At 50.1% G+C, this 24,874-nt stretch overlaps 1 protein-coding gene across 1 annotated transcript in view; it reads right to left on the reverse strand.

The window, feature by feature from the left end:
• Positions 1–24,874, reverse strand: part of LOC119434080 (uncharacterized) — a 207,903-nt gene that overhangs the window by 142,006 nt on the left and 41,023 nt on the right. The window contains exon 3 of the mRNA XM_049658515.1: positions 12,051–12,198. Coding sequence (XP_049514472.1) covers positions 12,051–12,198 — 148 coding nt within the window. The remainder of the gene's footprint in view (positions 1–12,050; positions 12,199–24,874) is intronic.

The following is a 24,874-nucleotide window of genomic DNA, read 5'->3' on the forward strand; positions in this document are numbered from 1 at the left end:
ACTTGATTATGCGCACAAGTAATGGTCGCCCAGCTCAAGGACTTAAATTAACTTCCACGCAGCATCATATACCCTTGTCTGAGCCATCATATAACTATTATATCACCTCATATGTATGTATATATATATATATATATATATATATAACCTGAGCAATGTTCAGTGATATAACATGTGTGAACATTGCTACTAATCGCCACTTCGTCATCGTGTCATGCTGGTCTCAGTTAAAGTTTCGGTGTTGCAACAACACTTCTCCGTTTCACGATACCTTTCGCGGTGTTTCACGCAATTATACCAAACACACCAGCAGCGACGACGAAACAGCAGGTGATTAGTAGCAAATGCTTACGCATCGTTTAGATAAATCCCACACGAGATTACGGCATGTAATTGTTTTTATTGCGTTGTCCACGCGTACTCTGCCCTCGCAAGCTCTCGCCTGCGTTCCAACTGCGCCGCCGTTCTAGCTGCGTTTGGTATACGTTCCCCCGCCGCATTCGCATCGCGTTCCACTCTTAAAGACGAAGCTTAAGCATACTCCAAATTTTTGTAATTTATGGCCTACTTCCTAAAGTGGATTTCCTAGGTGGCGCTCGTTAGAGAATTCTGTGTGCCACAAGCGTTGCAGCTGCTTGTTTTCTCCTTTTTAACAACAGAGCTATTTAAGCCGGCCGTAATTTGTAGCGCGTTCACAGAAAAAAAGTGGATTCTGGTGGTAGTGCAGAAAGAGTCCAAGCGCAATGGCACATACCCCTGTGAACTAGCGAAGCTGAGCCTGGCTAAGTCTACCTAAGCATGGTTGGGACTACTTAAGCTTAGTCAGTCATCGATCGGCAATCAATAGATAATCCGAAAAATTCCGGGAAATGCTGGGGATGACTTGGTAGTGCATAGCCTAGCCCAATACGTGGCCAATGCCTTGCAATAGCCAATCAATAGCTAATCGATAATCGATCACTAATCAATAAATTTTGGAAAATGCTAGGGATGACTGGGAAGTGCTTGGCCTAGCCCCAATACGTGGCCAGTACCTTGCGATAGCCAAACGATAGCCAATCAATAGCTAATCGATAATCGATCAATACTCAATAAGTTCCGGAAAATTCTGGGAATAACTTGTTAGTCCTAACTCAAAAGCCAGGACTAGCTAGGTGCCCACCAGCTCCACTGTCTCTTTAGCATTGCGCCTCCAGTGCAAGCTAAAGAGACAGTGGAGGCATGTGCTATACTGAACTACTATCCTCTGGAGAGAGGATGCGCTACGTAGTTATTGGGCTTATAACACCTAAGACAACATCGTTCAAAAAAGCGAGGACTGCTTTGGCATTAAAAAGCGGTTCTTTACCAAGAAACATAGCGGGATGAAGAGGGACAGAATATAGCGGTATGCGAGAGGAAAATGTTTCGTCCTCTCTCTCTCGATTTCCCGACACTCCAGGAGGACGTGGAGCACGGTGAGCCTCTCGCCACATCTACCACGGGTTGGAGGATCATTATCATTCACTAGAAAATTGCGGGTACTATATGTGTGTCCTATTCTGAGAGGACAGAATAGGACATCAGTTCGCCGTGTTTTCAATGCAGAGGGCCAGAGACCTAACTGTGGCTTAATCAAGTGACGCTTATCATTTGTTTCCGCATCCCACAAGCGCTGCCAGTGGCTTCGCAGTTTCTTATGCAAGAGAGGTTTTAAATCTGTTACAGGGGCAGCATCTGTAGGACTAATACCATGCGATGTTATTGACGCGGCCATTTGGTCGGCAAGAACATTGCCCTCGAAGCCTCTATGCCCAGGCACCCAGCACATTATGACTTGTAGTTTAGATGCATAAACAGAGCGGATCAGTGAAAAGAGGTTGATAATTACGGGGTGGTTATGTTTTTGCGGCATCATTAACGCTTTAACAACGCTTAAGGAGCCGGTAAATATTACAGCATTTTGAAGTTTCAGTCTATCAATGTGTTTCACCACCGATAGTACTGCATAGGCCTGTGTCGTAAAGATACTTGTTTGGGGATAAACTGCATCGGATTCCGAGAAGGACGGAGCGACTGCCGCATAGGAAACGCCAGCATGTGACTATGATGCGTCGGTGTAAAATTCAGGGCAAGAGTACTTAACTTTTGTTGTAAAAAGTGCATTTGAATGTGTGTGCCTGGCGCGTGTTTTGTGACTTCAATAAACAATGTGTCACATTCTACCAGCTGCCACTGCCACGGCGGTAGAAGCTTTGCTGGAAGCATTAGGCGACGTTCAAGTAATGGAGCACCCATTTATTCACTGAGGTTTCTCACATGTAGCGAGAAGGACGGCTTCGATGTTGGTCGGTTATTAAATAGTGTGGCAGATGTGGTATCGTTTCTGGTAGAATAGGTGGGATGTGAACGGTTTGAATTTATTTTCAGGGAATATGTAAAACTGGCATAAGACCTCTGAAGGTGGAGCGACCACACGTTTGCTTCTACATAAAGGCTTTCTACGGGGCTTGTGCTGAAGGCCCCGGTCGCGAGGCGGATTCCTAAATGGTGAACAGGATCCAACATCTTTAAAGCACTGGGTGTAGCAGACTGATAAACTATCGCGCCGTAGTCAAGTCGTGAGCCGACAAGGCACCTATACAAGTTCAAAATGAATTTCCTGTCACTGCCCCATGTTGTACGCGACCGCAGCTTCAATAAGTTCATTGTTTTCAGGCACTTAACTTTCAAGTATTTGATGTGCGGAATGAATGTGAGTTTCGAGTCCAATATGATGCCGAGAAACTTGTGCTCTCCGCTTACAGGTAATGTGGTACCAGAGAGCTCAATAGCAGGGTCTGGTACTATTCTTCTCTTATTAGTGAAAGGGACGCATCTGCTTTTCTGCGGGCTCAACCTAAAACCGTTTTCATCAGCCCATTTAGCCACTTTATTTAAGCCATGCTGGACATTGTTCGTGGGAAAGCCATCCGTAGAGAGTTCATTTTAACAATAAACAGTGTACAGCTAAGCACACCGCCTTGCAGGACGCCAGTTTCCTCGGCGAAAGACCTCGACAAGGCCTGGCCCACCCTTACACGAAAGGTACGGTTAGAAAGGTATAGCTTTCGATAGTACCCAACATGTTGCCGCGGACACCCATAGCGGAAAGATCTCGGATAATACCGAAGCGCCATGCGGTCATACGCTTTCTTAAAGTCAATAAATACTGAGAGAAAAAACTGTTTGTGTATAATGGCATCCCTGATGATTGCCTCCTGATGATTGGACAAGGTGGTCTGTAGTCGACCTACCGTCTCAGAAGCCACACTGGTACGGATCTAGTATTCCGTTGCTTTCTAGGCGACAGACTAGGCGCCGGTCTGGGTCTGTAGCTACTAGGTAAGGACGGGTCAATGCGCTGTTTAAGTATGGGGATTACAATAGCTTATTTCTAAGAATATGGAACGTAACTAGCAGCCCACGTGACAATAAAAAGAGAGAGGACTGTCTTTTGTGTTTCAGGGTGTAGGTGCTTGATTATTTCGTACATGATACGGTCAGCACCTGGTGCCAGCCGTTGCAACAAGCGAGAGAAGCGTTAAGTTCAGCTAAACTAAACGGACGGTTGTAATCTTCATTTCGGCCACATTCCCAATCGAGGGGCTGTAGCTGTGCGCGCTCTTTGAACCTCAGGAATGCTTGTGTGTAATGAGATGCACAGGAGACATATTCAAAGTGTTCGCCCATACAATCTGCCTGATCCTACAGACAATCTTTGTGAGTGCCCTCGTTTCAACCCGCAGAGAGCAGCTCTCTCAGCGACAATAGATCAACTGGACAAACGCCCAATAACAGAAAAGAACATCCTTGGAAACTGGCCTACACAAACAACGGCGCGCGCCGCTCTGAAGGCACTGCTGCGTTACTTGAAAGACACCGGACTCAGTGACAAATTGTGACCCTGCATTGTGTTACTTAGGACGGAACGTTCAGACAATGCAACACGAGAACGCCTTCGCGGACTTCATGACAGTGCCCACAGAAACAGTTCTGTTTTGTGTGCGTGTGTGATTTTCTTGTTTCCTTCCTTTTTGTTTATTCTTTATTTTCACTTATTTTTCTCTCTCTCTCCTCTCGCATCCCTTTACCCCTCCCCCGGTACAGGGTAGCCAACCGGAGAGAACCTCTGGTTAACCTCCCTGTTTTTCCTTTACCTTTTCTCTCTCTCTTCTTGGGTATTCACTAAGGGCGGCGAGTTCGTCTCACGACCCTTTAATTTATTTACCCTATTCCATACTTTTGCCTCGTCTGTGTAAGAGCTTATATCAGAAATGTACCTCTCCCTACTCTCTCTTTGCACGTCGTCGTGTCCTTCTGCCTCGCGATTTAACCTGTTTGAAATTAATAAGGTTTTCGGTAGTAGGAGAATCGCGAAGCAATCCCCAAGCTTTGTTTTGGTTTTCTTCGTTCTTCGTTCCACCAAGGAATACGGCGCTTCTTAACCAGTCCGTTAGTTTGTTCAATACATTTCGTAGCAGCGTCAATAATAAAACCTGTTACATATGTTACGGCGTCTTCTACGTTAAAGGCAACTATGTCATCGCAGCCTAAGTGTGTCAGCTCTCGGAACAGTTCCCAGTTTGCCGAGTCTACGTCCCATCGAGGAGATGGTGGCAACCATCCATCTTGTTTCGTTGAGTTTAACATAATTGCGAAGTGGTCGCTTCCATAAGGGTTCCTGAGAACGGACCACTCAAGGTATGGCATTAGTGTGTTCGACACTATGCTTAAGTCTATGAATAAGTATGTGTTATGTGTAATACTGTAGTATGTAGGTTCTTTCTTGTTCAATAAACATTCACCTGAAGAAAACAGAAAATTTTCTATAAGGCGCCCTCGCGCATCGCAACGAGAGTCGCCCCACAGGGGGCTATGAGCGTTAAGATCACCTACGACTACGTATGGCGGAGGAAGTTCATCGATGAAGCTCTGAAACTGTGTTTTGGAAAGCTGATAGGAAGGGGGAATGTAGATGGAGCTAATTGTGACTAGCTTACCAAACAACAATGCTCGGACAGCAACTGCCTCAAGTAGCGTTCGGAGGCTTAATTGCTGACATGCAACGCCCTTATCGACCATTACGGCCACACCCCCCGACGAGGTGAGAGCGTCGTCGCGCTCTTTGTGTAAAGTGACATATTGCGTTAGAAAGTTCGTCTGGGTTAATTTTAGGGGTGTTTCTTGTACACACATCCCCTTTGGACGGAATTTGCGGAGGAGTTCTTTGACATCGTCAAGATTGTGGAGAAGTCCTCTCACGTTCCATTGTAATACTTGGGTATCCATAATAGAAAAGAAGTTGATAATGTGTGTCTAAGAGAGGTGGATTAAGCTAGCTCACGAGGCCTTTCCAGGCCCCGTGATGGGGGTTTTCCCTTTCTTCCCGGCGCCCTAGAGGGAGCTGCGCCGTTCTTTGGGCGTCTGAGACGCCGGTGAATTTCTTGCATCCATCACCTCGTCTGCGGCGGTAGTTAGTGCCCGCTCAGTGGGCACGTTCGCGGGGGTTTCGGGTCGATCTGTAGGGGCAGTGGCCCTGGGTCCGGTTGGCCCACGTGTCTGCTGGCCCTCCTTGGCAGAGGCTGGAACAGCGCTGGCTGAACCAGCCGATGGTGGGGGGGGGGGGGGGGGGGGGTGATGGCGTAACCGCCGTCACACTCCGTGTGACTTGGGCGGAATGATGTGGCGCTGCCCCCCGGCGCGCCACATCGGTGTATGAAGGACTAGACTGATTGTGGAGAGGGAAACGCTTACGTGCCTCTGGAAATGATAGGTTCAGCCTGACATTTAGTTGTTTGATTTGCTTCTCTTTTTTCCCCGAGGGGCACGATCGCGAGTAGGCGGGGTGATCTCCTTCACAGGTGGCGCAGCGGGTTGCTGAAGTGCAGGTGTCTGAAGCGTATTCAGTTGAACTGCATTTAGCACAAGTAGTGCGCCCTCGGCAGTTTTGCGACCCATTCCCGAAACGCTGACACGACGCATAGACGCGGATTTGGGATGTATGGTCTGACACGAAGCTTGCAGTAGCCGATTTCGATTGATTCTGCTAGGTTGCTAGTTCCGAAAGTAATGATAATGTGATAGGTAGGTATTTGCTTGTCATCTCGCCTTAGTGTTATCCTCTGCACATTGACTACGTTCTGGTCTTATCATCCTTCAAGTAGTTCGCTTTCACTCAGTTCAAGGAGGTCATCTTCCGAGATGACACCCACACTGTGTTCATCGACCTGAGGGGGCCCATAGACACGGGGATGTCTCCAAACGCCCCAAGTTTCGAAAGTTTGTCGTACTGTGGTTTGTAGCGAACTTCGAGAAGACGATCACCCCTTCCTATCTTCTTTACTATATAACCTGGGCCGACGCTTCCATGAGACATTTAGCTACAAGGAATGGCGAGATCATTCGGACTGTCCTACTTTCATGCTGGCTGTGTGCAACGTGTTACTTCGGAAAGGACTTGCGGTTTCATAAAGAAATTGAAAGTTTTATCGGTGCGCCCCCTTTTCAGGGAGCGATCAGGTAGCGGGGAAAAGCGTTTGCCATATAAAAAATGGAAAATTCGGCTGCAATGGTAGCCACCCACCACCGAGCCCAACAAAGGGACGCTACAAGGAGGGAATACTTGTAAACGCCAGCCATGTATCGCCGCTCTAACCTAACATAAAATACCCAAGGTTGGATAAGTACAGCAGGTATCTCTGTGCTTGCCACCCAGATATTCGGAAGTGAGAAGAAGTGACTAAAAGACAGGAAAGATGCAAAAGTGAGAGAGAAAGACAAATGATTGAAGAGGGGGGACAGGAAAAGGAGACTGCCGATTTCCTCCAGGTGGGTCAGTCTGTAGGTGCCGTCTATGTGAAGCAGAGGGCGAAGAGGTGTGTCGCCTCCGCCGGGGGCCTTAAAGGTTCGAACACCCGGCATCGGCTGAACCCCCAGGATCCCCCTTTCCCAGAGACGGCTAATCCGCGCACGGCTATACATACAAAATAGACGCGTGAGGGTCCAACCCCCATGTGCTCGGGTACGTGGTGTCGCAACACACCAAACGCTTGCTGACGCATATGCCCCAGCGAGGTGCATTAGGCTTTGCATAGAAGCAAGTGAACCTCGTTAATTACAGAATGGAAACGCAGACAAATCTGGAAATGAGTTTAGGAGTTTTTTTAATTGTTTTGGGAGAGTTTCGCGAATTGCATACGAAGCCGTACGAGGAGGCGTGGGAGGGGGAACTTTCAATTTTTGGTTAGCAGAATGTAAAATATCCAGCATTGTATCTGTATTGGCTCTGAGTGAGTGAGTGAGTGAGTGAGTGAGTGAGTGAGTGAGTGAGTGAGTGAGTGAGTGAGTGAGTGAGTGAGTGAGTGAGTGAGTGAGTGAGTGAGTGAGTGAGTGAGTGAGTGAGTGAGTGAGTGAGTGAGTGAGTGAGTGAGTGAGTGAGTGAGTGAGCGAGCGAGCGAGCGAGCGAGCAAGTCAGTGAGTGAACTTTATTGGCGGAAAGGAACTCGGAAACTGGTAAGTACTGAGGCCGCAGTACCGGCAGTGAGATGAAACAAAGTTACGCCTGCGGTAAGCTAGCACTGACTACAGGATATTAATTTGGACAAGGGGAAACTATAACGTATGCAAGCAAGATATCAGAAAGGCAATGTTCTGTAATAACTCGAAAGGCAGCGCACTTCTTTTTAAGGGCACAGGGTAGGCCCTATACCTCCCATGTATTTTGAGCCTTATTTGAGACCCATTTTCTCAGCAACTACTGCATGTAGCGCATTCGGGTTTGTTTCATTTGATTCGCGATCATGTCGTCTTGCAGTGGAACTAGAACTAAGATTATTTGTCAAAGGTCAACAGTTTCGCAATTTTTTTAGAACACGGCCAGTTTTTGTTGTTTTTTCCAAAGAAAACAATTAAGAGAAAATTAACTGTTGAGTGCATGTGTACGATCCTAGTTCAGTAGCTGTGCATAGGTGTCTACTTTACGCTGGCTAAAAATCAACCTGCTGTCATTTGAAGTTTTTATAAAAATGGGGCAAATGTAACAAAAAAAGTTATTTCGAGATATTGAGGGTCAAAGACAAAAAACATGTTACTTCATTTTCTTTCAAAAACAACACGCACTGAACCATTTGCCTAATAGCCACCAGCCACGTAGTCATTGCCAGAGTCAGCGTTTTGCTTCTTTGCTTGTTTTCTTGTTTCCCTGGCTTGTTTTGTCATGTGTTCAGCCTCTCTCTTGGCAAAATACAGTCGACAACGGTCAACTTCACCCAACCACATCACAGTGTTACGCTCTGTTGATATGCCAAATGCCTTCAGGACGTTAACTCTTGCCATGCAACCTTCATTGAACGTGGTCACAGCATCAAAGGTGGCAGTTTTGAGCATCTTCATTCCGAGGAACACATTTTCGGTGCGCGCTCCCACACGACATGGTTAAATGATTCATTAGCATTTTGTGTCTTGCCGCGTAAGCACTTTTTCAGCAGGTCTGGGTGAGCTAACTGTTGGAATATTGGCTTAATAACATGAAGGAATGGTGGAGGCAAGTATTCTTTGTGCACAATAGCCTCCTGTGTCAATTGAGCCTTGTTGTATGCACACCAAGTGTCGGCATCTTTTGGGCAGAGCCCGTGACTTGGGTCGATATCTGTAGCCAACATGTGAAAATATGTTGCCCAAACACCTTTCCACATGCTTTCCAAGTCTCCAGTGTTTCTTCTTATGGCTAAGCCATAATAGGTTTGTATTTTGTCAATGCAAGTGTCAGTCAACCGCCCTCGTCCTGACAGACCTTTGCCATCAGATAGCTTTGTGCCCTTGATTTCTTTCTTCAACTTTCTTAGCCTGGCACCCATTCTCTTTTGTACGTGCCCAATGCACTCTTATTTCGTGATTTCCACAAAATTTACGTTTGGAAGAAACCTGAGCGATTGCTAGGTTGAGCTAGGTGAAAAAAAGGGCGCGTGGCCACTCGTCCCTTGGTTTCGAAAACCGGGTCTTTTTGGCTCAATCAAAACGCAGAAAAGCATGTGGGGCACTGGATATTGTTGAGGAAGGCCTGAGCATTCCAATAACGGGAAAAACCAAAAATCGATTTTTTTTTAAATTTTGCTCTACCCTGTGTCCTTAAGGCTAGGGCAGGCTATGAAAGGGAATTTATAAGAAGAGGTTTGTTCAAGAGGGTGACCTCTTGCGTAGTATGCAAAACTATTTCGGAGGAAATTTCACGGAGCTTCTTCCATCGCCAGAGCACATAGCCCAAGTAAATAAAAATGGGATACGCCTCTAAGAATCCCTAACAAGCAAGATAGGCATGGAAAAGTGCATAATTAGAGAAGTAGCATAATGACATCGGATATAAATGGTATAACAGTGCAGGATGATGTAATCATGCACCACCTATAGACAAGGAATGAGATTTAAGTAACAGTAATAAATATGCGTAATTGTTCAACTAGTATGTTGGCGCTGTGGCGTATACCACTGCGCCATTCTAATGGGGAATTCAGATGATCACCAGGGAAAGAAATATGTGATGAACAATGGCCCAACAGGAAATAAACTCTTTTCGCCTTCGACCTGTCTGTGATACGTAGTGCGCCTAGCATTATTATTTTTTTAAGTTCACCACCTAATACGATACTCCCGAAGGCGAAATTTGAGTGCAGCTGTATACGTGTTTCCATTTCGCGATACATTGGCTGGAGGGGTCAATCTTTCTCGTGCGGCACGTTGCAAATGGAGCGAAGTGTGGTGCGACTGCCTCGCTAATCGGGAGATCAGGAGAGGCAGCGCGTGGGTGACGTGTGGGCGCGATTAACAGCAGCCACCTCCGCTCATGTCCGCTCGCTTTGTTTCCATGTCTGACGCGCGCTACTCTGGCACCATCTCGTAGCAATCGTCGCCGCCGAGCCCGTCTTCGCGGCAGTACGCTTTTCTTCCCACGCTTTCGCCATACCCTCCTCCACCAATTTCTTCCTCGCGCTCTCTTCGCTATCACCGTCTTTCATCCCCCGCTGTGCTCGTTCGCTTGGTTACGAGGGACGCCGAAGCCGCCGCCGAGGCTCGCCGCGGAAACGGGCGCCTAAGAGCGGCGCTCTAAAATTCATTTATTTTCGCAGTCGGCATGTTATGCGCAAAATTCTGAAACTTGCAGCTTGATTCCCGAGACACCCCTCGATCTATCACTGTTGAACACTTGGACTGTCAATAGTCCGGCAAACTTCTGTCTTGCGAACTATCTTATGTGATGAAGGAATAATCAGGACTATGAACGGGTGAAGAAGACAGCAGAATAACGGCGACGCGAATTATGATGATACCTGACTACTTAGCTATAGTCGTTGTAAAATATTGCAATTTGAAACATAAAATTGTGCATCGTCGTAAAAATGATCGACGTCATCTGTAAAATGCAGGACGTTGTCTGGCCAACCAGGAGTACTTGTATGTGATTCATCTACTATCAAACATTGCTCGAAAAATAAAGTCGCATATTTTGCCATTGGCGTTTCATGCGTAAAATTCTGACAATGTGTCGGTAAATTTTTTCCACTTTGTGCAGATGTTCTTTCACGAACTAAAAACTACACTAAGCAGGTGAATTATGCATCTGCAACAGCAAAGCGGCCACTATTACTTTGACAAGAGGCTTGGCAATCCAGAAAAAATACAAAATAAAAGTATACGTCGCGAGACCTCTTCAGGCTCGTTCAAAGCTTGCCGCGACGTCATAGGCTTGGATAGCTTCTTTTCAAGCTATTTATTTATTCGTTTAAGAATTACATAGTGTTCATAAGAAATCAATCTCGCAACCCAGAACGTTTCAAGCACTTTTCCTGCGTCAAAATGGCGTGTGCACGAGCGAATACATTGACATCCTCTGACGTCACACCGGCGTACCGGTGCTGAGCTTGTGTCACGAACCTATAAACAAGACAGAAATCTTGGCCTGCATTTTTTCCCTATAATAACGAATTTTATCCAACAGAGCGAATGAAATTTGGCTTTTGAAAGCAACTACGTCCCACTAAAATGAAAATAAAGTTACTTTTACCTTGAGCACTGCACGGACCGATTTTTTCAGCCCGGGCCCGTTTGTACGTTGAGCTGCCCGCCCGAGCCCGATCAAAATTTTTATGGCAAGACCCGGGCCCGGCCTGGGCCCGGAAATAATCTACTTTACCCGACCGGCCCGGCCCGCCACCCCTTTACCTTAGGCCCGAGCCCGGCCCGATTCCGACACGAAACCGGCCCGAACCCGGCCCGAGACCGAAAAATATATGTTTTTCAGAGTTGAGACGCCCGAGAATAACTCGCTGCACGTTACGTGCACACCACCAGAAAGCCCGAGCCCGGCCCGGGCCCGCCTCAAGAAACCCGAGCCCGGCCCGGGCTCGGGTCAAAAAGCACACGCCGTGCCCGAGCCCGGCCCGAGCCCGAGAAAAAACTGCTCTATCCAGCCCGGCCCGGCCCGAAGGCCGGGCCGGGCCCGGGCTTTTGGGTAAGCCCGAGCCCGTGCAGTGCCCTACTTTTAACTGCCACCTTAAGTAAATAAACATCTTCGCGAAGCGGTACCTCCAAGTTACCAACCGCTGCCGCTTGTTCTACTTGCACCGAACGTGGACTTCTGTTTCGCCTTTAGCCTTGGTTTGCCCTCACGAGCGACGTATAGGGATCAAGACCAATCAGCAGGACGTGTACGCCAACGGCGACGCACAAGCGGTCTCAAGACACGGCTGCAACCAGCTGCCCCGACTATAATCGGCCCGTAACACCCGTGAATAAGCAACTGATGCGAGATTGCCAAGCACCCGAAGCGGAGCGGTCAGAACACCTTTGTCAGTAGGAGGCCCCGACCTACATAGGTTGTCTCTGAGAGAAGAACGACGTTGGAGAGTCTGTCTCGTTTTTGCCATAGAATCCGGGCTCTTATACCTATCCTAAATATACTGCTCCCCGCCCACAGACCCATCTTTCACTGTGTAAAACATTTCCCGAATCAACCAAGTAAAGGCACGCCCGCTCACCCGCACGTGGCTTCCAGTCGGAGGGCGCACCCCTTGCGGTTCAGCTGCCAGCGCTCGCGGGAACAGTAGACCAGTTGGCGACGTTCATTCCAGTAGCAGTCGCAGTTCTCCACCCAGATTGACTTGCCGTAGAACAGGCCGCGTAGCTCTGCAAGGTAGCAAAAGAAGTAAGTCGCAGTGTTGATGGCTGCTTTTTGGTCAAGGATAGTACAAATGTGCTCAGTGAGGGCGTCAGGATGTCCGCGGCAAGGCTTATCCTTCTGACGTTCCGAGGCTTTGTACAACCACTCAGCGTCAGCGCCCCCCTAAAAGGGACACTATAAACTCAGCAGGCTCGCCCGAATGGCGACACATTTAAAGAGACACAAAAGGTTTGGCGTTTCACTAATGCTTCTGTACATGGATTACATGTACGCATCACAAGCATGCGAGGTAACCGCCATAGCGCAGAAGAAAGGGTGCCTTGGAAGCTAAGCGTCTTAAACGCTCACGTGCTTGCGTGATGAACGCCGCCACTGGTGTTGCAGGCGTCGCACTGCAATGGGGCGCAATATGAGACGGAAAAGCCGTCAGCGTTCGACTACCGTTGTCTGTCTGTTTGTGATCAACTCCATATGGAGCTTTACATGCTGCGCTTGAATTCTTGAATGACAAGCACGGGACTAGACTCTCGTCTGTAAAGCTTGTACTCTGCAGATGACTGCGTGATGGTGTTGTGGCTTCCTATTAAAGACGATAGTCTTTCTTGGGGAACTTAAACGCTGAAAATTTGGTCTGTCTGTCTGTCTTTCTGTTTGTCTGTCTGTCAACCGATTCAGCCACCCGGCCAAAGTTGGACCACTTGCTTACCGCCCACACTACTTAAACTGGTACGGCTGTTCATACTTGTGAACGTTATCGATCAAAAAGTAAATATTACGCATATCTGAGGCGCAACATCACTAGGTAAGTATTAGGACGGTGTGTTCCTTTAATAGAAAATACATAGATACGTAACTCTAAAGACCCTAGTTTCTTAAGCTGCGCTGAAAATGCCATGCTATGCGCGCCGACGAACGACGTCTGCCACGAAGGGAGGGAACCCTCTGCACAAGCTCGTGTTTCCCCGACTGCGCGCCGACGAGCGCCCTCTGCCATGGAGGAAGGACACCCTCTGCACAAGCTCATGTTTCCCGATGTATTTCCAGATGGCGTCCATGTCTCACGCAGCGCCTCCTCAATTTTATCAATGCCAGCCAGATGCGGCCGATTCCGCCTCCTCAATTTTATCAATGCCAGCCAGATGCGGCCGATTCAACATAAAGGAAGCGCTGTCTGAGGCAGGGCAAAACATAAATGGCCGCTTGATGAAATACAACCCACTCTACAAGACATGCCCAGACAACGCAGGGAAAAGACCGACGACCAAATTGCAGCGGAGAAGCGCCGGCGTGCCGACGCTCGTCGTCTCAAGCGTGCCCAGGAAACGTCCGAGCAACGAGCCGAGCGGCTAGCGCAAGATCGTGAGTCGAGGCGTACCCGGAGGCAACAGGACACAAACCAGGTGCGCGACGCGCGAATCGTCAGCGACCGAGAGGCTAAGCGAGCGTACCGGGCGGCAGAAGAGACGCCCGAGGCTCGTGCCGAACGGGTAATCAAGGGCCGCCAGGCACAACGGAAACGCCGGGAAACAAACTCCAGAAGATGGCGCCCAAAGGCGTGGAAAAGACCGTGAAGCCAAGCGAGCCCGCCGTGAGACAAAGGAAACGCCAGAAGCGCATGCCGCGACAATCACCAAAGACCGCGAGGCCAAGCAAGCGTACCGGGCTACTCAAGAGACGCCAGAAGCGCATGCCGCGAGAACCACCAAAGACCGCGAGGCCAAGCAAGCGTGCCGGGCTACTCAAGAGACGCCAGAAGCGCATGCCGCGAGAACCACCAAAGACCGCGAGGCCAAGCAAGCGTACCGGGCTACTCAAGAGACGCCAGAAGCGCATGCCGCGAGAAACACCAAAGACCGCGAGGTCAAGCAAGCGTACCGGGCTACTCAAGAGACGCCAGAAGCGCATGCCGCGAGAACCACCAAAGACCGCGAGGCCAAGCAAGCGTACCGGGCTACTCAAGAGACGCCAGAAGCGCATGCCGCGAGAAACACCAAAGACCGCGAGGTCAAGCAAGCGTACCGGGCTACTCAAGAGACGCCAGAAGCGCATGCCGCGAGAACCACCAAAGACCGCGAGGCCAAGCAAGCGTACCGGGCTACTCAAGAGACGCCAGAAGCGCATGCCGCGAGAACCACCAAAGACCGCGAGGCCAAGCAAGCGTACCGGGCTACTCAAGAGGCGCCAGAAGCGCATGCCGCGAGAAACACCAAAGACCGCGAGGTCAAGCAAGCGTACCGGGCTACTCAAGAGACGCCAGAAGCGCATGCCGCGAGAACCACCAAAGACCGCGAGGCCAAGCAAGCGTACCGGGCTACTCAAGAGACGCCAGAAGCGCATGCCGCGAGAAACACCAAAGACCGCGAGGTCAAGCAAGCGTACCGGGCTACTCAAGAGACGCCAGAAGCGCATGCCGCGAGAACCACCAAAGACCGCGAGGCCAAGCAAGCGTGCCGGGCTACTCAAGAGACGCCAGAAGCGCATGCCGCGAAAACCACCAAAGACCGCGAGGCCAAGCAAGCGTACCGGGCTACTCAAGAGACGCCAGAAGCGCATGCCGCGAGAACCACCAAAGACCGCGAGGCCAAGCAAGCGTACCGGGCTACTCAAGAGACGCCAGAAGCGCATGCCGCGAGAAACACCAAAGACCGCGAGGTCAAGCAAGCGTGCCGGGCTACTCAAGAGACGCCAGAAGCGCATGCCGCGAGAACCACCAAAGACCGCGAGGCCAAGCAAGCGTGCCGGGCTACTCAAGAGACGCCAGAAGCGCATGCCGCGAGAACCACCAAAGACCGCGAGGCCAAGCAAGCGTGCCGGGCTACTCAAGAGACGCCAGAAGCGCATGCCGCGAGAACCACCAAAGACCGCGAGGTCAAGCAAGCGTGCCGGGCTACTCAAGAGACGCCAGAAGCGCATGCCGCGAGAACCACCAAAGACCGCGAGGCCAAGCAAGCGTGCCGGGCTACTCAAGAGACGCCAGAAGCGCATGCCGCGAAACCACCAAAGACCGCGAGGCCAAGCAAGCGTACCGGGCTACTCAAGAGACGCCAGAAGCGCATGCCGCGAGAACCACCAAAGACCGCGAGGCCAAGCAAGCGTACCGGGCTACTCAAGAGACGCCAGAAGCGCATGCCGCGAGAAACACCAAAGACCGCGAGGTCAAGCAAGCGTGCCGGGCTACTCAAGAGACGCCAGAAGCGCATGCCGCGAGAACCACCAAAGACCGCGAGGCCAAGCAAGCGTGCCGGGCTACTCAAGAGACGCCAGAAGCGCATGCCGCGAGAACCACCAAAGACCGCGAGGCCAAGCAAGCGTGCCGGGCTACTCAAGAGACGCCAGAAGCGCATGCCGCGAGAACCACCAAAGACCGCGAGGTCAAGCAAGCGTGCCGGGCTACTCAAGAGACGCCAGAAGCGCATGCCGCGAGAACCACCAAAGACCGCGAGGCCAAGCAAGCGTGCCGGGCTACTCAAGAGACGCCAGAAGCGCATGCCGCGAGAACCACCAAAGACCGCGAGGCCAAGCAAACGTACCGGGCTACTCAAGAGACGCCAGAAGCGCATGCCGCGAGAACCACCAAAGACCGCGAGGCCAAGCAAGCGTACCGGGCTACTGAAGAGACGCCAGAAGCGCCGGCAGAAGACTATCGTCTTTCGACGACATTTTCAGCGAAGCACGCAGATACGCGGCCATTTTTTTCCTTTCTATTGTTTTATCTTTATGTTTTATGTTTATCTTTATTGAGTACTAATAATATTTATGTTTATGCAATAATAATAATTTATGTTTTATGTTTATCGCGATTATTTGAGTATTAATAATAATAATCATACTAATATAATAATGAAGTGCAGCAAGAACAAGCGCACAAGAAGAAAGGAAACCCAGACACCTATCGCTTGTGTCTGTGTTTCGTTCCTTCTAGTGTCCTTGTTCTGTTGCACTAGATGTCACGCCATTCCTTGGCCAAGTTTGCCTGCATGTACCGAGCCACGCACAATGCACGTCATGGCAGCGGAGTTTTCATGTCGATAGCGTGATGCATATGTACCGCCATGAATATGTACGGTGTACGGTAATTAGACTTTCCTTAATTGTTTTTAATTATTCCTCACCATTAATTACTTAAGTGATCTTTACGGTACTAAACCTGTGCTCTGATGTCGCATCTTTCATCAGCCATAAGTAAAGCTATCGATGTCTTCCTGTTTTTATTTTTGATTTCGTCCCAGCTCTGTGACAAACCGGACGTTGCTACGCAAGAAACAAAGCCTGTCACTCGGTGCTCGTCACCACTGAAAAAACTGGTACCACACGAACTATACTGTTGCACCGGAGGGTGCCACCGCTGGAGAGCTCGCGGGTGTTAGTGACACCGGTACCGACACAAGAGATCTAGTTGTGTTGATAGCGGCGGATAGAGGCAGCTCCAGTGTGGCGAAGCGTGTATGGCCGAACGTAGGTATGCCCGTGAGGAGAATGAAATGCCTCTAGATGTCCCTCAACCATGACTGTATCACGGCGTGCAACTCTGAGCGCCGGCTGTTGCATTGACGAAAATCCCCACTCTCGATGAGTGGGGATTTGCCCCGTAGGCGCTCATTGTGGAGCTCGCACGTGCTGAGGGTAAGAAAGAGCGTGGGCTCGCCTAGATGTTCGATCATTGAGCACACGTTCCCCTTCATCTGCGCCTCGTCGGTACGCTATCCTCGAGCAAGTTGGAAACTTGACGCACTTTTATTGCGATAGCAATTATATGGACACTTCAACGGGATTTTTGCCGTCGGCGTCGTCGTCGCCGTCGCCGTCAGGTTCCGTATAGATTCCAAGGGCGATAAAATCGTCGCCGCGCGCCGTACGAGTAAAAGCGCGCGGGGGACGCGCGCTATCACGGAGAGCCAACGCACGGCGGAAAGCAAACGCGATTGTCGCCCAAAAGGCCGTGGGGTATGGGGGGAGGGAGGCGGGGCGACGCTGTGCTACGGCACCAAATGCTCATCTTGCAACCCAGCGCAAGGAGAACTAGCAACGCAATCTCCCACGCGAAAGCAAAAAAACTCTGCCAACAAATACGCTTGCACTGGCTGTGGTGCCGTCGCCCGCACCGTCTCTTATCTCCACACGGCTCTGACCTTTGTAAATGCCGCTCAGTTTCCGTTGAAGCGATAGACCGCACGATTCTTCGCCCGCTGCAGCGGCCGCGCCAGCTGTTTTGACAGTCGTTGTCTGCGGTCATTCAGTGTGATCTATTCATGTTTGCTTGTGCGCGATGACACCACGCTTGTCAATTCAGTTAGAAAGCGAATGTGTCCAAGTTTATGCGGCCGATAAAACTACTCTACTATCCCTACTCCGAATAGCTCTCTACCAATTTGCTATCGCAATTGATGCTTCGCCTTTCGGGCGAAACTGCGACATTTTTTGATGAAGCTGGGGTCGTCTTTCCAATTCGCTGCGATGACGCTGCCTTGGTGGAGTTCGGCGAAGCATTGTCGTACTCCATGGGCAGTACGAAGGAGCAGTCCTCGATTAAACAGCCTGGTAAATATGACAAGGGCCGTCAAAAGTCTGATGCGGCCATGGGGAGGAACGCGGAGATTGGGCGCTGCCGTCCGGCGATGGGAAATCAACCGCTCGTGGCAAACAAGTTTGCTTTTCAATCGCTGTACGTACGGAGGCAACCACCATGCAGTGTTTTGCAGTCGAGATGCCTGGATATTACAACGCGCCGTCTGGCTCGAGCGCCGTTAGTACGTGAGAGCCGGATGATGCAGCGATCATGACGTAGGAAGATAGGCTCAAAGTTCCTGAAGTTGGGAAGGAACGCCTCATATTATTATACGCATTGTGCATTGCACGTTTCACTGAAGAGCCTGAGGGAAAGCAACTATGTGCCTCGTATAAGGCATAACAACTTGATGAGTTAAGCTACGACTGAATGCAAAATTTCGCACCGCAAGTAAAAGTCAATCACATATGGTCCGAAGCGATGAGACGTCTGGTATGTGATAGCCTAGAGAACCAAGCTAGCGTCTGATGAATTTGCGCGTGAAGGCGATTCCTCGCTGTGAAGGTGGTTGGACCGCGAAGCTGTAATCGACAACTAGAAAGATTACCCAATGCGACGTAGTTTGGCATTATTCACGAGGCGACATTCACATGCTCTTTACCTAATTATTAGCCTAAGATGTCTCGACGGCCTGTGACTTGGCTTGCGCCGCTACTTCGTGCACCTACAAAGAGTGGACCAGAGAGAAGAGAAATTTGCCGTGCCTCGTATGCACGCTGCTCTTCAGGAGTTCTCACTATACGTGGCCTTTTTATATAGCACTGTCACACCACAAATCATTTGCTAGGCGGGTTCTTCTTTTAAATACGAAAGTGTGGTTACGTCACTCACTGCGTCCTACACGCTACAGTAAAGCTGCCGTTGGCGTGGCAGCTTGCGCAACACTAATCTTTATCGGGAAACGTATGCGGGGGAGCGCTACGTGCCTGGCATTGCATGTAGGCGCAGGGGCACCTTATCGTCAGTTATGTGGTTCGAATGCTTGTTTTGAGCTGGTTCTTTATTGAAACATACGCTGTTCTGTATGTTGTACGCGTGATTCTAAAGAATGTATGCGCTGTTCGCTGCACTTTGCTGAGTGCTTGTAGCCTCTGCCTTACGGGGCTATGAGCCATTGCATTTCGGGGTATGATTCATTGATGATGATAGTTTTCTGTCGACGTTACACCGCGAAGAAAACCGGGATCCTAGCCAAAGACAGCTTCGCTGTAATATAGCGTGCACAACGCGAACATGTGTATAGGTAGCTGCAGAGCTAAAGCTTCGCACTCGCTATGCGCAGGTTAAGGGTTCGTGTTCAACCGTTTGGAAGTTTCCTGCCACTTTCAATTCGCTTACTCACATGTTATTCTAGATTTCAAATAAAAAAAACACTTCATTTCTGTATCAGGACTTGTTGCTGGGCTAGTTGGTGCATCTTATTCCGTAGTGTTAAGATGCAACCAAGGACGGAAAAGAAGGATCAGGACAGGAAAGAACGCTCTTTCCTGTCCTCATCCTTCTTTTCCGTCCTTGGTTGCGTCTAAACACTACGGAATAAGTTCATTTCTGATTACCATTGCAAACAAAATTAATTGCGCAGAAACCACCACAGATGACCGTTACATGCGCTAGTTACTGCGCAAACAAGTTACAAAAAATATTGCTTCCGAGTTCTTCCCAGTGTTTGCTCACTCAAGCTGAAACTTCTAGTACGCTGAAGTTTTATTTGTTATTTCTAATAGCGACGTTCGAAAGGCGGACACAGGACACCATACCATCTTTTGCCATCTTTTGCCAGATTGCCATCTTTTGGCGCTGATACAGGGTTGCCTGTGCTCTTTTGAACGCCAGCGCTCCGTGAGTTCCGCGGCGCGGGTTTTGCGTCGCCTCACGAGATGGCGCCACGCTGCGAGGCACCTCCTTCGCGCGTTTCTTCTAGCTGGGCAGTGCGCTCTGTCTCCCTGGCGTCTTTCGCTGCCTGTTGTGCAGCGTTCAGTCGGTTTTCTTCTTCTAGTTGGGCAGCGTCCATGGCTTGCTGCGGTGTGGTGTGCCCATTGCGAACATGCACTACACACATTTTAAGATTGTGGCTGGCATCATCTCCAACCAATCCGCTTTTGCCGGTAGCCACTTCATGCTTTCATATATACTCTCGATTACGGGAGAGCCAGTAATTTTTATTGCGATAGCAATTATATGGAAACTCAAAGAGGATTTCTGCCGTCGGCGTCGTCGTCGCCGCGTGGTTCCGCATGACGTCAACGGCGATGAAATCGTCACCGCACGCCAGTCGCTGTATGTGCGAGTGAAAAGGCGCGAGGGACGCGCGCTTTGACGGGGAGCGAACGTAAGGCGGAGAGCAAACGGGCGTTCTGCGCCATGCACCCCGAAGGGCTGCAGAATTAAGCGTCTCTTTCCTCCTTTACAATCACCATATATACAGAGCAAACGCGACTTCTCCCGTCGCGCGAAAGGCCGTGGGGGGACGGGAGGGAGGGGAGGCGACGTTTAGCTGCGGCACCAAATGCGTATTTATATAAAAACGTTGCCAGGCGAGAACATGGTAAATACTTCCGACGCTGCTCGAAGAGTTTGCCGTTCTGATCCTCGTCGAAAACCTCCGAGCCGCCCCCAGAGGCCCTGGCAATAGTCACTAACGCCGCGCGCGTTCGGTGCGACCGCGGGCAAAACGGCGACGGCGTCGACAATAGTTCTGCGCGTTGCTGGTGCTGGGGCATGTCCAAGTTTATACAGCTGATAAAACTACTATCCTTGCTTCGCCTTTCCGGTGAAACAGCGACATTTTTAGATGCGAAGCAGCTTTTGGCGGGGGCTTTGTCCGTCCCTCCGGCGGCGTCCGACACCTCCACAACGCATGCGCGTCCCCTCCTCCTCTCTCTCCTCTCCTACGCTCTCCCTCTTTCTCTCCTCCAGGAATCCTCTACGGAGCGGCGCCCGCGTGCCACACACCCACAGCGCATGCACGTCCCCTCCCCCCTCTCTCTCCTCTCCTACGCTCCCCCTTTCTCTCCTCTAGGAATCCGGAGCGGCGCGCACGACAGGTGGTGCGACAGCTGCATACTCCGCTGGGGGCGCCACGGTAGTTCCGCGGTATGAAAATGACGGAGCGCGCGCGCCTCATTCTCTCTCCTGTGCAGCGCCGCGATGAGCGCTCGGGCCGCTCCAGCGAAACCATCTCCCGCTCAAGCTAACCATCTCCCCGCTGCTTTGCATCCACACATGGTTCCCTTTAGCGGGAGATTGAGTAGTTTTTTCCACAACATTACACCACCCTAGTTTGATACTCATTAGCAGCAACCTCTTAAATGATAATTAGCTTCGACGTATAATTACATCTTATTTTGTCACCTTAGATTAAAAGGCAATGTGGAAGATTAAAATTTCTTACTCCTTCGCGTTTACTTCATGACTGCTAATAGCAATAAATAGATGTGGCGACAAAAACACGCTTACGCGCCGAAGCAAATGTGGAGGCTATCCAATATAGCTTATGCAAGCAGCGCCTAATGTATTTGGCTCCATTAGCGGTAACGGGTAGCCTCCGTAGGAACTAGCAGGTCCTGTTCTGAAACTAAACCTCGTCTGCTGTTGAGGGAATGATGAAGTGTTACTGAAACAGGGGCGGCACCAAATCAGACGAGATTTGTCAATTTGTCATGTTGGACTTTGTCACGAATTTCGAGAAGGTCGCCACTGGCCATTTTAGTAAAATTTGTATCCGAGGCCCAGAGTGCTGGTGATGCACTTCACGACAGCAAATGGTGATAGCGTTCTGACAGTCTTTTGGGGTGTTTCAGTATGTAAACGTGAAAAGATTTCTTGGCTCTTGACGAAAAAAAAGATTTGCGTAGCTTGCACTAGAGGCGCAATGCTAAAGAAACAGCGGAGCTGATGGGCACCTAGCTAGTCCGGGTTTTTGGGCTAGGCTAAGCACTTAAGCAGTAAACCCCAGCATTTTCCGAAATTTATTGATTATTGATCAATTATTTATTAGCTATTGATTGGCTATCGATTGGCTATCGCAAGTTATTGAGCACGTATTATTGCGACAGCAATAATACGTTCGCTCCAAGCGCATTCCTGCCGTCGTCGTCGCCGTGAGGTTTCGTATAAAGTCCAACGGCGATAAATTCGGCGCCGCGCGCCGTATGCTGCATGTGCTAGTGAACGCGCGCGAGGGACGCGCGCTTTCACGGAGAGCGAACGCACGGCGGAGAGCAAACGCGACCGTCGCGCTAAAGGCCGTGGGGGAATGGGAGGGAGGGATGGGGACGACGTCGTGCTGCGGCACTAAATGCGTATCTTGCGACCGGGCGCAAGGGGAACTGGCGACTCCATCTCCCGCGCGAAAGGTGGAAAGCGGGAAGGCAGCGCGGGAGAGAGGGTCCGCTGCTTCTACTCTGTCAGGAACTGCGTACTTTGCGAGGCTGCGGGCTGTCGCGCGCATCGTATCTTGAAAGCGATCTCCACATGGCTCTGACCTATCTATGCGCTGTGCTTTCGCAGCTAAGTTTCCGTTGAAGCGATAGACCACACGAACCTTCGGCCACTGCTCCTGCCGCGCTTGTTCACGCCAGCGTTTTGACAGTGCTTGTCTGCGGCTATCGAGTGTGATATATTCATGCTTGCTTGAACGCGCCGACACCATGCTAGTTAATTCAGTTAGTAAGCGAATGTGTCCAAGTTTACGCACCGCATAAAACTACCATCCTTACTCGGGACATCAGGACATCAAGAGAGTATACTACGTATACTCTACTAGTAAATTTGCTGTCGCAATTGATGCTTCGCCTTTCGGGCGAAACTGCGACTTTTTTGGGCTAGGCTAAGCACTACCAAGCCATCCCCGGCATTTTCCGGAATAGCTATTTATTGGCTATCGATGACTGACTAAGCTTATGTAGTTCCAACCATGCTTAGCTAGACTTAGCCAGGTTCAGCTTCGCTAGTTCACAGGGGTATGTGACATTACGCTTGGACCCTTCCTGCATGATCGCCAGGATCGGCCCACATTTTTGGATTCAGCCAGCACATTACGCCCGGCTTAAACAGCTCCACTGTTAAAAGATCAAGGATTCTTCGGCGCACACCCTACTAAAGTGGACAATCGGGCAGCTTTGGCAATGAGCTTGAAGCCATAAATACATTCAAATTTCGGCAGCTGTGCCAGCCACTCATCACGCAGCCCAACAAGGGGACGCGACAACATTTTGTATATATAAAGCCTCCCTGCGCCAGCAGTACGCAGCCACTATTACCTAATATGATGTAACCTTGGTGTGCTGTTACAAGGTTAACCCTCGCTGCTGGGAACAATACAGAAGTGAGTATTATACAGAAAAGATTACAAGTGATAGAGAAATACGAAGATTGAATAGGACAGGAAAAGTACCAACTTCACCGGATGGGTCAGTCCAGGGGTGCCGTCTATGTGAAGCCGAGGGGCCTTAGAGATCCAAGCACTCAGCATCGGCTCAACCCCCAGGATCCCATTTTTCCCCGAACACGGCTAGGCACCCACGGCTAGACGCGGGACTTTACAACGTCAATGTTCTCGGGTCCGTGGTGTCGCAAAGCACCAAACGCCTGCTGACGCAGACACACTGCGGCGCACCACAATAGGAGATGCTGGCGGGAGGAAAACAGGTCTGTTCTGCCCCCCCCCCCCCCCCCACCTCCACCCAAACCACTATGCCAGAACGTCTAAGCTTTACGGCGCGTCTCACGCGCTACAGCATGTCTCAAAGAGTTGGCGCTCACCGATGCACGCGCCCTCCGCATCGACACCTTTGTATCGGCGGTCTAGCGTCCACCGTCCAAAAGAGCCCAAAAATTCTATTCGCTTTAATAAGAGCCTCCTACGGTACCAAACAGGCCGTTTCAAACATGAGCAAAGTCACACACCTACACGACACTTGCAAGTGCTCACAAGTCTCGAAGATAGGGCCTCTTTCAAGAAACGCATACCAGGACGAGAGGGAAAAACAAGACCATCATGCCTTGTGGAAGCAAGCGGAGGGACCAGCAACAGGAGAGCAGTACAACACTTCTACTCGCTGGATTTTGCACTCGACTAACTTCGCGCGTGGGGCCGGTTCTTGAAACCATTAAGAAAGAAGAAGAGGACGACGGAAGACACGAGGCACGAGGCGCGCTGTCTTAGACTAAACCCGGTAATGATCGAGTCGGACTCAGATTTATGAAGCCCTGTTTCTGAGGCAATCCATTGAGTTCCTTCGCACTTAACTCCTTCTAACTGCACTTAATTGCTGTAAAATGTTTACACTCTTCACACGCCACATATGTTACGCTTACGATGGGAACACCTTCGCGAAAAAAGTGTCACTTATTCAGTGGAACTTTTATGGACCAATTCTATGACTATCACTTTCGTAAATATGTGCAGCGTCAAATGTTTACAACATAAAAATTGACAAGTTCACAAGTGCACGTTCACTTGGTGTCCAGTCGCAGTCCCATAGTTTCTGCTTCTGGGTATAGCAGAAATTCTCGAGGCACACGCATCAGTCCCAGTCTTCATCTTCCTGGATCGAGTTGCAGCAATCGCTCTGAACCGCAAGGAAAGAAAGACGTCGTTGATGTCTGTCGCAGGAAATAAGCGTAAGTGTAGTGCTAGGAACCCTAACAATAGTAGGGAATAGTCATGTAAGATTTTCCAGCAACACATCCATCCAATCTGGGCCCCGCGTCATGCTGGCACACCTTCTTGACGGGTATTAACATTGCAAACATCTCAATTTAGAAAAAAAAAAGAAATTGTTGTCTTCTATTGAATGAACATTTTACTGAAAATTCTGACACTTTACCCGTGGACTCGTGACCCCACCCCACTGCGAATACTGCACCCTGTACTCTCCACCAAACAACACGATAGTGAAGAATCCAACCTAACTGTATTGATATGGGTCCCGGCTCACGCAGGGAACCCGGGGAACGTTGCGGCCCACCAATGTGCTCGAGGATTCGTCAGCCTAGCGGTAAGTCCCGTCTCTGATCCGGGGGATCTGGTCAGCGAGCCACTGACCACATACCACGATATTGCCCAATACTACCGCCTCACAAGACGAACAAAACCCCCACCTCATCCCAAG

Source organism: Dermacentor silvarum, chromosome 11 (genome assembly GCF_013339745.2).
Source record: "Dermacentor silvarum isolate Dsil-2018 chromosome 11, BIME_Dsil_1.4, whole genome shotgun sequence".
NCBI lineage: Eukaryota > Metazoa > Arthropoda > Arachnida > Ixodida > Ixodidae > Dermacentor > Dermacentor silvarum.